A 16,805-nucleotide genomic window follows, 5' to 3' on the forward strand; every position below is an offset into this window, starting at 1 on the left:
CCTGTCCTGAAGTCTGAGTGGGTAGCAGGCCTGAAGAATGCTCCTTCTCACATTTATCAGACTGTCCCGACACAAGTTTGGGGCTGGGCAGCCAGCACCTTGTAATCTGGACAGGAGGGTGACAGAGCAAGGAAGCAGAGTGCAAGTGTGGGGTCTGGAAATGCGGGAGAGACAGAGAGAGAACAAGAGAAAGGAGGGAAGGTGGTCTAGCAAAGGCCAGGAGGTGGGATTGATGTGCTGGCTGGGCACGATGAGCAGAATGTCTTCCATGATCTGGGGGGGGGGGACACCGTTAGACCCCGGGAGGGGCTGCTGTGCCAGCTGAAGGCTTGGCTTTCACCTCCTCCCATGACAGTTCACTCCCCCAATCATCTCACCACATCCACGACCAGGAGGTCCGGCAGGCTGGGCTGGGCTTGGCTGAGCTCGCTATGGTTCCTCACTGGGTGACAGGCCATCAGGGTCACACATGGGGGACAGCAGCGCCCTGCTCCTGGGGAAGGGGGTTCTGGTTCTCTCCTGAGGCCTGGATGTGGTGGGGGTCTAGGCTGGGTTGGCTGTACTGAACTGATCCTACCCGGACCCTAGTCTGCGCCTAGGCAAGGCTTGTGTAGACTTATCTTTTTTTCTTTGCTTTTTTTAAAAACAGCTTTATTGAGATATGATTCATATACCATAAAAGTCACCCATTTAAAGGATACAATTTAGTCGGTTTTAGTATATTCAGAGCTGTACAACCATCACCACAATCTAATTTTAGAACATCATCATCATCCCAATAAGAAACCCTGTACCCATCAGCAGGCACTCTCTATCCCCTTCTCCAACCCTAGGCAACTAGTTTACTTGATGTTTCTATGACTGCCTATTCTGGACATTTCACATAAACGGTCATACAATATTTGGCCTTTTGTGTCTGGCTTCTTTCACACAGCTTAATGTTTTCAAGTTCATCCACGTTGTAGCGCATATCAGCACACTATTCTTTTTTATTGGACTTGCTTGTCTTTGACACAGCTGGGGCAGCTGCAGTTGGGCCTCTGATCTGGGGGGCAGCTTGGAACCCCCTCCTTCATTTACTGTGTGACCCCCCCCAGGGCACTCTGCAGCTCCAGAGTCCTCCCCACGCGCTCTCCGCTCTCCCGCGGCAGCTGAGGACCGGGGCTCTGCTGGTTTTGTGGAGCCCATCAGGGCAGCCCAGCAGGTCCTGTTGCCCCAGAGAAGCACAGCACCTTGGAGGCAGGAGCACCTTGGAGTGGACAGGCCCCACCTCTCTGGGTATAGATGGGGAGACTGAGGCCCAGAGGGGCAGAGAAACATTTACAGTCATGGGGCAGGCAGAACAGGTGCTACGGCCCCTGGTCTTGCATGGCCGTGAGCTTCCGTGTGGGGCACCCAAGGCCCCTCGACGCTCTCTCCCCATCAAAGCCTGCAGCCCATCCTCCTGGCCCCTCTGGGGGCACAGACTCCACCATTGGCAGGTGGCTGTCCTGGCCAGGTGCCAGGTGCTCACCCAGGGCTCCACTCATAGGCAGACGAGGGACTCAGAGGGACCAGAGGACCCTGCGCCTGGCAGGAGGAGGGGTGGGGCTTGCCTGGGCCCCACCCTCGTGCCATCACAGGGCCCCTGGGATCCCAGGTCACCCCTCATGCAGCCTACTCCAGACACAACAATCCTGGTCCTGCTACAGCTGCCCACAGTCCAGATGGGCACAGTCCTGCTGATGACAGTTCAGCCAATGTCTGAGGGCCCAGGAGGGCCGGTGACCATGGAGGGGTGGGACATCACTCCACAGGGCAGTGCCACCCTGACTGGCCACCCCTTGGCCCACGTGCACACACCTACCTGCAGAGCCTGCACCTTCCTGTCCAGCAGGTTTTCAATGTCTCCCGCCACCTTCTCCACCAACTTCTGCGGCTCATTCTCCTGCACCTCAAACAGGTTCCGGTTGTCCTTGTAGATCTGGAAGGAAGCAGAGGCTGGGGGTGAGCCTGGAGTGGCCCCACATTCCCAGGCCCCGGTCTCCACATAGCCCTCTGCACAACTCGCTTCAGCAGTTCCCCACCCCCACTTTGGCCACCTCGAGGAGCATGGAGAGTATCTGGGGGTTGGGCCCGGCATCCTCACGGACTTGGAGGAAGGGCAGGGCCGCGGGCTCCACAGCTGACATCCTAGGTGGCTGCCCCATTTGGGCTGGTTGGTGGCCGGTTGTTGTGGTTACTGGGGCGGGGTTGTTCCTGTCTTCTCTGGGCCTCAGGTGCCCCCTTGAGGGGCCATAAGCAGTACCCCCCACCCTTGTTACTAGTCCAGAGCAGCTGTAAGCACCAGAGGGGGGAGAGTGGGCTGGACAGAAGGCAGGAGACAGGGCCTGAGGTGGGGCGAGATAGAGCCAATAAGCACACATCTCACACTCACATACCAACACGAAGATGCTCTCACATATGTGTGTGTAACACACACATACCACACGTGCATTACATGGAGCCAACCCTCCACACGGGGGCATCCAGACTCCTTTCTCCTGGCGCTGCCCCAGAGCATTTGCAGAACCGAAATAAGGGCTCTGGGCATCCCTGGGGCTCCTCTGTCATTCAGGACACAGAATATGGGAGGTGGGAACCAGGGAGAAGGGGCAGGTGGTGGGGAATGAATCTGCCTACCCACCCCCCACCCCCAGGCTGGGCCTGTGCACACGCGCATGTGGGGGTGTACAACTGACAGTCTAAATTTGTGCGTGTGTGTGTGTGTGTGTGTGTGTGTGTCATGGCTCAACACACACCCATCTGTGTGCAGGTACCTGAGTATAGGGGGTGGGGCTAGGGACTCCAGGCGCAGCCCAGGGACCTGCATGTGAGTCTCAGGAGCAGATTTCTGCGGGTGTCTTTTTCCATGGCCAGGGTCTCTGGGTGTGTGCACATGCATATGTCTGTGTGTCTGTGTATAAGCATTGAACACCCCTGCATGTGTCTCCATGCCTGAAAGGGTCCATGTGTTCACCCAGGTAACCCCAGCATCACCAGATCCTTCACCAGAGGTCACAGGCCCAGCTGCCGTGGCTGAACCGCTGACACCAGCCTGTGCCACTGGGCTGTGCGGAAGCAGAGGGATGCAGAGAGAGAGAGAGGAGGCGATGGTGGGGATAAGGAGGTGGGAGAGGCAGCTGATGAGAGGCGAGACAGACAGGGAGAGATAAGGTCGGGAGAGTGACAGAGTGATGGTGAGGAGATAAAGCCTCTGTCATCTGACAGAGGGACAGGGTGGGGCACCGAGTGCCTCCAGATCCCCAGCCCGGCTGTCCGCTCAGCGCCCGGCCATCCAAGGGTTAAAGCACCGCACACAGCTTGGCTCAGGCAATTTTCTCCTCCTCTTGCCGCACCCCCATCCCTCCCAGCTTCTCTTTTCTTTTTATCCTTCTCTTAGAACAAAATAATTTGTGGTGAAGTCGCTCCTTCCCACAGAGCAGTGGCAATTAGGGGGCGAGTCTCGAGAGCTGGCTGCACGGTCAGGAGGATGGAAGCCCCAAGTGGGCACCAGGTCTTGGTGGGCCCTGTCTTGGGACAGAGGCCCCCAGATGGGAGACGGTGATGGAGACAGAGAAGGGGTGGGAACCTGGGGGTTGCTGGGGAAACATAGGGAGCCTGGAGCCCAGCATCTTACTGTTGGGGAAACTGAGGCTCAGAGACAGGAGAAGACAGAGCAAGGCCACTGTGAGTGGCAAAACCAGTTCTCCACCCTCCCTGAACTAGCCTTCCCGGATCCCGCCCCTGGGTGTTCTGGCCACGGGCACATCCACACTCGCTGATGCCTCTGCAAAGCTCACCCTGGCCCACTTGGCGCCAGCAGGGGGCACAGCTGCCCGGCTTCTCTGGGCAGGGGACTAAGTTCCCATATTTGGGACTTCCCTGTCAAGGTTATTCTCGGGGAATGCCATGGTCAGGGCCATCCAGGATTCAAGGCTGGATTGTGAAGGCCTCCCGGCAACTCTCTGGGGTCCCGGCCGCTCCACACAGGGGCTGAGGTTTGGGGACGACAGAGGGAGTGGGTCTCTGGGTGGCAAGTCCACATCCTGGGGAGCTGACTGGTGACAAGGGCTTGGAAGTGGGGACCCTGCCAAGAGTCACCCTGTCTCTGAACCTCCGTCTCCAGATTATTAAATGAGGGAGCACAGGCCAGCTGAGGACCGCATGACTCGTGGCAAGGGGCCTGTACTGTGTCACTACTGCTATTACTTGGGATCATAAGAATTTGCACAGGGGATCCCAGAGCTCTGTCCCACCCTGTCCCTGCTAGATCTGCACTCTTAGGGCTGTACAAAGCTCCCAGATCTGGGCAGGCAGCCTTGGTCTCCAGGGATCTGCCCACCTCCAGCTCCCCATCTTCTGGAAGCCCCTCCTCCAGCCACCCTGTCCTTGTTGGTTACACCTCAGTCAGTCTGGAGGTGATAATGGGGGAGCCCACACTTAGGAAAGCTGCTGATAGGGCACAGCCATGGCCAGCTAGCTCCCTTCCATCTCTCCTCAAGTGCCGGGCCCATGCACAGTGGACTCTTGGCAAATGCACCTGCCCAATTCCACGTTCAAGAGCAGAGCTCTGGAGCCAGGCAGGCCTACGTCTGACTCCTCCACTTCTGCCTGGAGCTGTGTGGCTCCTCAGAGCCCGGGGCTGCATCTGCCATGCTTTCCTCCTGTCCCACTTCTACCCAAGGCCCCATCATGGCCCCCTCCTGCTGGCCCCTGATGCCAGCATTTGGGGCCCCTCAAAATGACCTATTATGTGCCCATAGACATCTTCTGCTTGAGCCAATCAGGCCCCTGGGTCCCCAGCCCATGTTGATTCTCAAGGCCAGACATTTGCTTGTGCTGCCCCTGCTTCCCCCCAGTCTTTCCCTGCCTACCTAACTCCTCCCTAGAGCAAGGGTAAGGAAGTGGGTGGAAATGGTTTCTGATCAAGCCGCAAGCCAAGCCTGTCCCCCAGTTCCAGATGAGGTGCAGCAGCCCTCATTCCTTCTGTGTTTCTTGGACAGCAGGCCCCAGGTGCCTCGCTCCCTCATCACTTCCCCTGGGGTGGGCCCTGAGCTGAGCCCTGTGACCCAGGGAGATCTCAGTGACACAGCCCAGCAGACGACTCCGCCCTGAGGGATGGGTCCTCTCTCCATTGATGGGGTCTGGGGAGGTACTTTCCACCTGCAGGCCCAGCAGGAAGCTGGGGAGAGCCCAGGGAAGAGCCGAGCAGGAAGCCTGCCCAGGGCTGGCCCCCCTCGAGCCCCAGCCTCCACTCCTGGCCCCTGGGGTCATCTCAGAAGCAGCAGAAAGGCCGGTGCGCACGGAGTGCAGGGCCTTGACAACCCACAGCAGGACTCCATGCCCGCTGGTGTCCTTGGCCCAGAGAGTTAATTGGAAAATCCCAACAGCTCCCATGGCGGCACAGCCTGCACGGCCCCCTGGAACGGGGAGAGAGATGGGGGCTGGCAGGTCAGCAGGTTGCTGCAGCTCCGAGCCAGAAGCGATGGGGGAGACAGAGGCAGGGGCTTCACCTCACAGAGGGGATGGTAGGATGGTGGTGGGGCAGGGGCACAGTGGCGGAGGGCTGAGGAACCAGGAAAGCAGGGCTCGCTGAGGCCCCGAGGGACAGTTCAGGAGGCGGCTCAGAGACCCTGGCTCCCGCCACCACGTACCATGTACCCGCAGCCCCTCCTCCCCTGGGGCATCATCCTCCTGATGGCTTCCTCCCCTGGAAGGCAGCCCACCACCACCGGTTGCTGAGACCTGTCCCTCTCCCCTACCCCCTAATCCCCTCTGCTACAGTGCTGGCCCCAACCCCAACCCTCTCTCGGTTCGAACAATTCTTTTTGTTAAGAAGCATGTCTGGCCAGCCTTCCAGCCTGGGGATTCCCAGAGTCTGGGGGGCCGATGCCTCCTTCAGGGCCCCGAGCCCCCTGTCCAGCCTCCTGCTTCCCCAGGATCAGGGAAGCTCCACAGAAATGAGAGGTGAGCCTGGAGGACACGTGGAGGAGAGGCCGCCTTGGACAGGAAGCCTGGAGGCTCACAGGGCTACTGAGAGCAGGCGTCCAGCTACCAGCCCCAGGGGGCCTGGAGCAGACACAGTCACCACAGGAGACAAAAGGCCCAGAGCCGGTGACCTGGACGGGCCCCACTCAGGCCAGACAGGCTCCTTGCAAAGTCCTAGAAAGCTAGCACAGTGGGGCTTGGACCCGAGCCAGCACCCAACCTGCCCAGGGTGAGGAGAAAGGTGGGGAGGGGAGAGGGAAAGGAGGGGAGGGAGGGGAAGGAGAGAAGGGACCCTGGAAGCAGGAGCAACCCCTTCACTGAGTGTTTCCCAGGGCAGGCACCTTACACCCTGACCTCACTGCCCTCTAGCAGCCTCCGAGGAGGGTCCTTTCTGATCATCCTCATTTAGCAGGTGGGGGTCAGAGGGGTTAAGTCATACAGCAGAGCTGGGATTCCAACCAGAGCTATCTGATCCAAAGTCCCACCCTTTGTATAGCTTTAGCCCCTGGATTTATCCTCAAACTTGAAAGCTAAGGTCTTTAGGGAAGGGGACACAAGAGATGAGCTGGGGGTTTAGTGGGTCTGGAAGGGGCCTGGGGGTGGTGGAAGGTGGGAGGGACATTCTGGAAGGGAGGTGGGGGAAGACGGGCCCTCAAAACCAGCCTGATCGACTAACCAACCACTTAACCCTGGGAGTAAAAACAGATGTGTGCGAGGCTTCTCTCCACAGTGAAGGCGAACGGGCCCTAATCTCCGGAAAATTAAATCAGAAAGAAAATGGAACGAGAGCGATTTGACGCAGACTCAGCCCCGCCGCTGGCTGTCTCCTCAAAGGCCCAGGCTCAGCTGGGGTCTTGGCGGGTGCACCAGCATCCCGGTCCCCTCTCCCTGCCCCTGCCTGGGGTGCTGGGGAGGGCACAGGCAGGTTGGGGGGATTTGAGCCCTGAGTCCCCTGATACAGCCCCTGTGGGCCTTGCTGCTCTCCAATCCCCCTCTGGCCACATCTCTCAGTGTCTGTTCCTTGAGCTTGCAAGGAGCAGCTGAGTGGGGGTCTTAACCGTCAGCCCCTCTTGCCAACAGGCCCCTAAAGTAGGGAGCAGCTAATGGGCTAGAGATGGTAGGTACTGGGGAGGGGACAGCCTGAAGAGGCCTCAGGGTCCGGGACCGGAGGTGGGAGTCACCTGCCGAAATGGGGTACGCTCATGCCAGTGATCGGGGGAGCCTGCAGGTGGATGGATGGGGGCTCCTGTTGGCTCAGGGACCAGAAGCTGGGCCAGGAAGGAGGTTTGTCAGGGAACCTGGGAGTGATCAGCTTAGGGCTCCCTGGCCCTGCTTCCTGTTGTCCTGGGGAGAATTGAGGCTATCGACATAGCTGCTAACCACCCTCAAGGACTGGAGGAGAGATGGGGTGGCCGGGGTACTTGGGGACCCTCTTCCAACAAGAGCACTCAGGGCAGATCAAGGGCAGGCTGCACCTCCAGGCTCTCCCCACCACCCAATTAGCCTTGGGCCTTGCAGCTCAGATCAGCTTCTGATAGAGCCAAGGGGCTGCCCTACAGTGGGTGCAGGAATATCTAAGCTGGCTGCCCTGTGGATACACCAGGCCCTGGAGTAGGTACATGCTGAGAGCTCCCTGGGGCAAGGGCTGCAGCCCCTCCCTTACCCACTTGGGGTGGGACTTACGGAAGGGGCAGGAGCAAGGGGTCCCTGGAGGCCACAGAGCACACAGTTGGTGCACAGGCAGGGATATTATGTGCCGCTCAGTTACACGCTTCATCGGCCACTGACATTCACCTGCTGTCACGCTGGGTTCCCATGTGGCCATCCCATGCTGCCACCACCCTGTGGTTCATTGGCCCCATGGTTAGTCAGCTGTATATGGTGTCCTGTCGTAATCAGGGTTTGAACCTTGTGGCGTTGGTTGTCACACTGTTAATTACCAACCTTCACATCGAGGAGGGATTGCCTGGAACGAACCCTCCATCCGGAGAAGGTCACAGGGGCTTAGCCAGGCCGCCTGGGCTGCAATGGAGGACACGCAGGCAGGTGGGAGGAGGGCTTCCTGGAGGCGGTGAGAATGTGATCCTCCTGGGCCGGTGGCCTCTTACTGGCACCATCTCCCCCGACCATACCCCCTGTCTTTATGTTCCATCGGGGGCATTCCACGTCATGCCACAGGCTCTTGTAGGGCTCCTCTTGGGCCTGAGGCTGCAGAGATGGACCAGACCTCATTCCTGCCCCACTTGGACTCTCCATCCAGAAAGGACAAATGCTCATTCAAATTGCTAATGGCACAGGGGTGGCAGTGGTGAGACGTGCAGGGGACACCTGGGAGAGAAGCTGGTCTGTTGGGAAGGTGGGGGGGGGGATGGGAGAGGGAGGCTGTCGAGATAAAGATTGGGGATGGTTTTATAGGGAGAGGACATCTGAGAAGAGTCTGAAAGGCTGCACAGGAGTTTGCCAGATCTGGGGATGGACAGGGGATAAGGGACATCAGCAGGAGTAGTAAGGCAGGTGCAAGAGCTGGGAAAAGGGAAAGTTGATGGACTTTCAGTGGCAGAAGCAGAGGGGCTTGTAGGGGTGCAGACGGGAGGCTGGGTGACAGGTTCTCAGGGGAAGGGAGGGAGATACTCAGGGGGAGGGCCCCGAGAGGAGGGGTTGTGTTCTAGACCACGTGGTGGAAGGCATTGTGGCTCTGTGCCCCCAAGAGGCAGCTGCGAGAAGCTCCCGTCACAGGTTTCCCTTCACAAAACTCACAGGGGGCACCAAGCTCCCGCCACCAACCCCCAGCAACGCCTCCCTGTTTTTTAAAGTTAAAGTTTAGTTGACTTTCATCCATTACTGGCAATTAGTACATTATGTCTAATTATGCAATTAGTGTAAAAAGTGCACTTGCCGCTGAGAATGGGAAATTACACCGCCTCGTTATGCTGTAAAATCCGTGTCATAAAAAGGCTCAATCTCTTGTTTTTCAAGAGACACAAACCCAGCACAAAAACAATAAACCAAATCCTCCCAGCCAGCTGGGGCCAGTCTGCGCCAACCTCCCACGCTTCTCCCTGGCCGGCTCCGGGGCCTGTGGCCCCCGCTGCTCAGACCCTGGGTTGAGGCGGCACCTCCTCGGAGCAGCGCAGAGCATGGGGCCCATTCCTGGTCCCTGTCTTTGCTCCTCTGCTGCAGACGCAAATTTCCAAACTGACTTTAAAACCATGGCAATTCTGATTATCCATCCACTCCAGGCCTGAACTGGAGTGAGGCCTCCAGCTTTAAGACCCAAATATCTCAGGCAAGAGCAGTCCTGGAGGGGCTGTAGCCTCCACCCAGTTGAGAGGTCCTTTCTCTGAGGTTCCTGAGGGCACAACTCTGAAGTTCCCAAGGGCGCCTTTGAGTGGAGGGGTAGATTCAAGTTCAGGGGAAACTGTAAGAACTTTCTCCCACTCAGAGCTCCCAAACCCTGGAAGCACCTCCTGGAAAGGTAGTGAGCTCCCCATCACAGGAAGTGTGCAAGCCCAGCTGTCAGGGATGAGAGGAGGGATTCACCCACAGTCTCCCAGCATTATTAGATAATCTCAGCATTCCTGCGGTCGTGTGCCTGTGTGAAGCATGCATGCTTGTGACTTTACCTTCCTTGATGTCTAGCTCCCTTGGTGTCACAGTGGGGGGGCGGTGCTCTGAGGACAGCTTGGGTGAGGAAGGAATCTGATGGGGGTGTCCCTACCATAGAAGTGACAACCCCAAATAGGGGGGGCTGGGGAGATACATTCCAGCATCCCTGCACGCCCATGTCAGCACAGAGCACACTTCTGTCTACCTCAAAAGTAAATGTTACAGGGCTAGGTCTCCATCATCCATGGAGCATCCCCAAGGTCACAAGTCGAAGCCCCAGCATGGGCTGCGGGGTGCTGCCTAGATGCCCTGAGTCTCTTCCTGAGCCCCTTCCTCTGAGCTCCACTGCCCTTTGAGTCTGAGATGCGTGACCCAGGCCTGATGGTGGGTGCATACAGCACTACAGCACCTCCTTCACGGCCAAGAGCCTGCCTTGACCTCATGGGGATGGTGTGTGCACCTCCTCCAGCCACCACTGCCGAACTTAGACAAGGTGTTAGCAGCATCCTGGGCCCCATGGGGCACCGGGGCCCCTGCAACCCCACCCACCTGCGATGTGCGCCCGTCGGTCCAGTATGCTGAGATGCCGGGGTGCTGACCACACCCCAGTGGGAAGCATTTACCACGAAGGCAGATGGGGTGTAGGGAGGAAGGGGGGCCTGGTCCTAGCTGGAGAGATACTGTTGCCTAAACTCAGCACAAGGGTCCCTGGACAGGCCCAGCCTCCAGACCTTTGTCCACCCGGGTTGACTGGTTGACTGGGCCGTGGGCTGCAGGAGGCCTTGGAGAGCAGGGGAGCTGGGGGGTGGCCTGGCCACATGGACACCAGCCCCGCAGTCTCTTGGGGCCCCCAGTCCTCTCACTTTGGCTCGGCTCGGGATAGCACCAGGAATGAGGAATTCGAGCCCGAGGTGAACCGAGCTGCAGGCAAGATACAGGGCCCCGCTTATCCCCCACCGCCCTGAGCTGGGAGCCGCCGGCTGTCGAGGCAGCTGGGAGGAAAGCTGTGCCCAGCACACCAGCTGGCACGGGGGAGTGCGAATAAACATACCCGCACTTTCCCAACTTGCAGAAGTTGCCGTTGTGGCGACGGCTGGTGTGGGCCGCCCATGTTTATGGAAACAGATTGTTTGTGCCGGCGTCTGGGCCTCCGTGCCACCCACCCTGGCTCTGCTCTCTCCTGCTGCCTCCCCGCCCCGCTGGACCAGCCTTCCTCGCCCCCAGTGCCCCTGGCATCAGCTGCAGAAGGACAATGACAATGATGACAGGGCCCAATACATAACCCATGGAGTCGTTATGATAACAACCCTACAAGGCAGGTACATTATTGTTCCCATTTTACAGCTGAAGAAACCAAGGCTCTGGGAGATGGAAAAACTCGCCTGAGGCAGTGAAGCCTGCAGTGCTGGGCTTCTCAGACCCTAGTCTTCAGTTTCAGGACCTGGGGGTCCCTCAGAGCCCCCCATCCCCACCCCAACAAGTCTGGTCTGCCCTTTACCCTGGTTCACTGCCCTGAGCAGCCCTGGCCCAGCGTGGCCTCGGGTGAGAGTCCTGCCCCCAGAGCAGTCCAGGGAGAGACCCAGGGCTTGGCCGCTGCTCTGCTGTCTCCCTCATCAGTCCCTTTCCCTCCTGAGCTTTGATCTTTTGATCTTTAAAATGGGGGCTAGAGTAAGGCTCTCTCTATCCACCTGCCAGGGATGTGGGCAAAGAATGAGAACCTGGCTGTGCCCCTCACAATGGCCCCTCAGAAGCAAGAGTGCTGGCAGGGGTCGGGGTACAGGGGTCCCTGGGAGCGAGTGGAGCCTCGTGGGTCACAGAGGACAATCTAATCATTTCGCAGCTCCAATAGGTTATTGAGATTTCATCTAAGATGACTATCACTTACCTCCCAGAGCTGGCAGAAATTCACCTCCATAAACACCTCGTGAGATGGATTTGAGGCGTGGAGTTCTGAAGGGCACGTCATCCTGCACCAGGGAGCGAAGGAAACAAATCTGCTTCCTCAGCTGGCATCGCTTCCATGCTGGTCCCCTCATTAGGCCTGACAGCCCAGGGGTGGGCAACCCTCTTTAGGGGCTGGGGGCAGGTCCCTTGGGGAGCTCAGAGTGGCCAGAAACTGACCTTGCCTTGAGAACCCTGTCAGGCTTCTCGCAGGGTGTTCTCACCTGACTCTTCTTTATCCACCTCCCCTCTCCACGGCCTGTGACAGGGCACCCAGGAGGGGCTCAGCAGTCGGCCAGCTTCTTACGGATGAGGAAACTGAGGTGCAGGGAAGGTCAGAACCTGTCCACAGTGGAGCCCCTGGAGCCCCACTGCACCAAAGCCACTGTGTCTTCTAAGGAAGGGCTGAAAGCCAAGCTGGGAGGTAGGAGGCCTGGGTTTGAATTCCAGCTCTGCCCTTTACCAGCCATGTGGCTTGGCACAAGCCTTCACTCTGAGTCCACACAGCCCTCGGCTGGGTGGGTCATCTGGGGCGTTTTCAAAGATGGAAGGTCAAATGCGGGGTGTCGCTGGCTTCTCATGGGCCCCCCTTCAAGGGCTGCTCCTGAAACCCTGAGTGCCCTCCCCACCCACGATGCCCTGCAGGGAGCACTGACCAACTTTCCAGCCCTGAAGTCTGCTCTCTGCTGCTGAGATCTGCTGCTGAAGACGGTGCCTAATAACAGCAGCACCAGACACAGCTCTGATCCCAGCAGGAGGCCCTGCTGAGGCCCCCGGCTCTTGTGAACACACAGTAGAGCTGCACACGGCAGGTGTGGGAGATAAAAAGCAGAGGTGGAGGTAAGCCCTGGAGGTGACTGCAGCCTCCCGGGGCGTCAAGGACCCCTCACCGGGCAAGGTCATCCCAGGGTCTTGCCTGTACCTGTGCACACATGTAGTTCTAGGCATTTGCACCTGACGTTGCATCCCAAGGTCACAGGTATAGACCTCCCCAATGCACACCCAGCACCCAGGAAGCTGTCTGCAGATCCTGCTCAGCTACTCACCCTCAGGCTCATAGAAAAAGTGCACAGCCCAGACAGACCTGTCCGCTGACACTGGATGCCTGGTGGCCCCAGCCCCCTCCACACCTCAAAAGCTGGTCTTTAGCCATCTGAAACGTTTTAAGTTGTGGGATTTTTCTGGCCCCAGGTCATTGGGGCTACCTGAGGGTCATGGCCCTAAATCCTCCTGCTGGATGCAACACTGGAGATGCTCCTACCGGTGTGGATGCTGGGCCTGGAGGGGCAAAGGCATGGCCTGACTGACAGGGGCCCCTGGACCATGGTCCCCAGGAGGTCCAGCTGGGGTCCTTCCTCTTAGTCCTTGATGCAGGCTGAGCACGAGGCCCGAGTTGGAGCCCACCATGGTGGGTGTGCAAGGGAGTGTCTGAAGTGGCACAGCACAGCTGGGCCATCTTGTTTCCATCCTCTGTCAGCACCTCCCTGCTCTATCTTAGGCCCTCCCCTAGTTTTTCTTTTTTCTTTTTCTCCTATCTCCAATTTGTAGGCCCTTCTTGAATTTTACGTCTGTAAGTGTCCTTAAATCTTCTGTTAAACAAGTCAGGAGCATACATAAACAAACAGGATTGAGACACAGAGGCCTTGCACACACTGGGAAAAACACACCTTGGGGACAAGTGAACACTGAGGACACACTGAGGACACACATCCAGACAGAAGTCACTTGCTCTCATCCTTCACAGGTGCTCCCAGCTCTCCTAGGAAAGCTTCCACATTTGGACCCAAAAGATTCTGTGTGGTCACCCCACGAGGGCCCCAGAGCCTGGGGCCGGCCGGAGTGATCTCCGCACCCACCCAGCTGGTGCCCCTGAGCAGGCCCTGGCCCCTCCCTGTGCCTCAGTTTCCCCTCATTTCACAGTGGGGAGATGGAGAGACAATCCTTGGCATCCCTGACTCTAGCTTCTCTTTTCACAAATGCAAGAACCCCCGTGATCGGGCCCACGTTTACCTTCTCTGCCTCTGTGGGCCTGTGAGCAGTGTTTGCAATGCAAATGTACTGTGCAAACAGTACTGACTGTTCGGCCACACCAGCAAACACTGTGAAGGCCCGTGGTCCAAAGAGCCATGAACTTCGAAGCAAGCATTCTGTGGTCAGAGGAGGCAGAGGCTGCGCCTGGGCCCCCACTCTATGTAGGCCATCTCCTCTCTGCCCAGCTCTGGGGGCTGCTGGGGGGGTGGTGAGTACCCCAGGAGTGGCTGCCACCACCGTGGGGCAGAGTGTGTGCCAAGCCCTGGGCAAGCCTCCATACCACCCTTGCAGCAAAGCCTTGCAAGCCCCCAGGCGTTGTCCCCGTTTCACAGATGAGACAACATAGAGAAGTTGGCGGAGCTGAGATTTGATGACTACTCAGTCAGACCAACCACATACAGGAACACAAACCCCATTTCAGACCCTGCCCCCCACATCCCCAGCAAATGGTCTCCATCTCATGGGCTCCCGTGACCCTCATCAGCCCCAGCCCTGGCCCAGGACCCTCCTCTGGGAAGCCACTCTGGCCCTACAGTCATGGCCACGGGGCCACTTGCCCCATGAAAGTTGTGAAAGTCTGTGTGGTCAGCTGAGCCTCACAAACCTCATCCTGTTTTGAATGTCCTTGGAGAGCTCCTGACTCAAAGGCATCTGGGCGACTTTGCCCAGGAAGCACAGCCCCTAATTCATCTGTGTGGTGCCTTCTGATTTATATTCTCAGATCTACTCAGCAGCTCCACCTGCACCCAAGGAGCCCACCAGGCCCGAGGGCTCATTCACCCAACCTGTCTGCCCAGTGAGACTGAGGGGACAAGGACAGATCTGAGCCAGGCCAGGCAGACGGGCACAGCCCAGGGGGTGTTTCTACCTGCAGAAAACTGCCCTGGTTTTGCAAGGCTGTAAATCCAGGACTTCAGGATACAGAATAGTAAACTGAGGTCTAAAGAGGGAAGAGTGAGCAGTAGGGCAAGGCCAGGATCAGAATTCAGTTCCTGGCACCTCCTGGTGCACCAGGGAGGTCAGAGAAGACTTCCCAGGGCAGGGGTGTGCGTGGATGAGCAGAGAAAGCACACCTGGCCAGGGAACAATAAGAAACTGGGAATCTGGGGCAGCTGTGCTCCTCCACTGGGGCATTGGGAGGTGGTCTGGTGGTGTGAACTCTCTGAAAACCTATGGGTCCCCTCTGGCAGGCTGGGGGAACTAAGGCCAGGGTCCCCGCCCCGCCACCAGCCCTCCAACTTTCCAGGGGCCTGAGTGCCCATCAGGTCTCAGTGGCAATGATGCTCCAGGCTCCTGGGTCCTCTGCTCAGCAATTCCAGCAGGAGGGAGGGAGGACTGAGCTTCCAGCTTTGTCAAGGGCTCCCTGAACAAGGAGGTGGTGAGGGTGACAAATGCCAGGAGGACAAGAGCGGAACAAATTGCCCTGATTACGTTAGGTGGCCCTACTTCCTCCTCAGCAGGGACAGAAGAGCTAGGAAGCTATGTCCCTCCTCCCCCTGTCCATGGCACTAGCCTGCCAGGAGACCCCTCAAAGTGAGCCCATTCAGAGGCCCCCAGAGTAGGGCCCATGGGTCCAGGTCATTCAGGGTGTTGGGCACGATCTTGGGGAAGGAGCCCCCTCTCCTGGGGCCTGCAGGCAGGTCCAGGACAAGAGGCCAGGGTCAGATCTCACCGAGGGTCTCTGAGCACACCTAGGCCTCTCTGGTTTCCCTGCCTGTTCATTAGGGTGGGCAGCCTCTCCTTGCCCAGAACTCCATGCCTCAGGCCTCTCCCCCACCCTGGGGAACTCTGAGCCCCTCCAGGATCCAACTGAGGCCCCTGCGCTGCCACACCCCCACTGGAACTGGCTCAGGCCTACTCTTCTCAATGTGCCACAGCCATCCAAGCAGGAAGCCCCAGCCCCAAGCCAAGATGCCAGACCAGCTGGGCCCTCAGTGTGGCCTCCAGGCTGCCCCTTCTCCCACATGACAACCTACCCCACTCCCCAGGCCAGTGCCCCTCTGAGTTCCTGTTACCCTCCCACCAGCCTAAGAACCCAGGGGAGCACCAGGGATGCCCCTGCCAGAGAGCCCGAGGGAGTAACTGTGGCCCTGCTTCTCAGGCTTGCCTGGCACAGGCCAGGCAGTCTCTGCACAGGCCCCTCTGCCAGCTGTGCCTGGGACACACTTTGCCCTGTGGGGCCACCCTCAAAACCGGCTGGGAACCCCTCCTACACAGTACCAGGCTTTGCAGGGCTGCCAACACACAGTGAGGCCCTGCCCATCAGGCTCTTTGAGTTTATGGTGCTGGCAGGTTTAGGGTCACTGATCTGCAAATATATCTTGTACCACAAATCCAGGTGAGGCAGGAGCCACTGTGTGTGCATGAGCATGTGTCTGCACATGTATGTTGGAAGGCATGCATATATGAGGCATGACATGGTGTGTGTACACAAAGGCTCACCTATGGTGCACATGAGAAGGGTGGTGGTGTCCTCATGAGTGTAATGCATGCCCAAGCACGTCCTGGTGAGCATGTGTCCCCAGGTACGTGTCCCAGTGTGTGTGTATGCTGGTGTGCGTGTGTGTGTGTGGGAGGGCTCGCCATGAATGAGGTGGGGGTGGTCCTTCTCTGAGCACAGCCCGGGTCCCCTTTGGCCCTGTGTCTCTCTGTCCAAGAATAGCACACATTAGGTCTCAGGGGGCATCTGGGTGTACATGCCTAGGGTGTCCTCAAGCAGATCCAGCCCCCTGCTCTGCTGCCCACTGCCTCAGAGGGACTGGAGCCCAGCACAGTTATATATCCCGGCCCAGGACAGCCACCCCAGGCTGGTGTGCCTTCCAGACGCTGCCCCCACAGACACAGACACACATCCCCCTCCTTCCAGACTCCAGGCTGCAACAGAGAGAGGCCCAGGGCAATCCCTCCTGCCTGCCCTAGCCCCCGAAGACATGAGGATCTAGAAACCCATGGGAACAACTGACCTCCCTGCTGATGGTGGGTGAGAAAAATTGTTTTCCTCTGAACACTAAAAATAAAGTTTCTTAAAAGCAGGAGGCCCTCCTAAGCCCATGCCTTAGAGACTCCATCATGTAACTCCAAACGCTGATTCCTTGGAGAAGCTGAGAGCTGCTAATCCCTTGGCTGCCTCACTGAGGGGCTCAGCCTGGGGGCACAATAGTGCTCCCCAGGATCCAAGGCTGGCACTCGGAGCGCGGCTGCACCGTGAGCCCAGCACC

General features: G+C 58.3%; 1 protein-coding gene across 5 annotated transcripts in view; it reads right to left on the minus strand.

Annotated features, from left to right (window-relative positions):
- Positions 1-16,805, minus strand: part of CACNA2D2 (calcium voltage-gated channel auxiliary subunit alpha2delta 2) — a 147,868-nt gene that overhangs the window by 68,001 nt on the left and 63,062 nt on the right. For all 5 annotated transcript variants that reach the window (XM_037797016.1, XM_037796998.1, XM_037797026.1 and 2 more), the window contains exon 3: positions 1,847-1,963. In XM_037797016.1, coding sequence (XP_037652944.1) covers positions 1,847-1,963 — 117 coding nt within the window. The remainder of the gene's footprint in view (positions 1-1,846; positions 1,964-16,805) is intronic.

This window comes from Choloepus didactylus, chromosome 1, assembly GCF_015220235.1.
Source record: "Choloepus didactylus isolate mChoDid1 chromosome 1, mChoDid1.pri, whole genome shotgun sequence".
In the NCBI taxonomy this organism is placed as follows: Eukaryota; Metazoa; Chordata; class Mammalia; order Pilosa; family Megalonychidae; genus Choloepus; species Choloepus didactylus.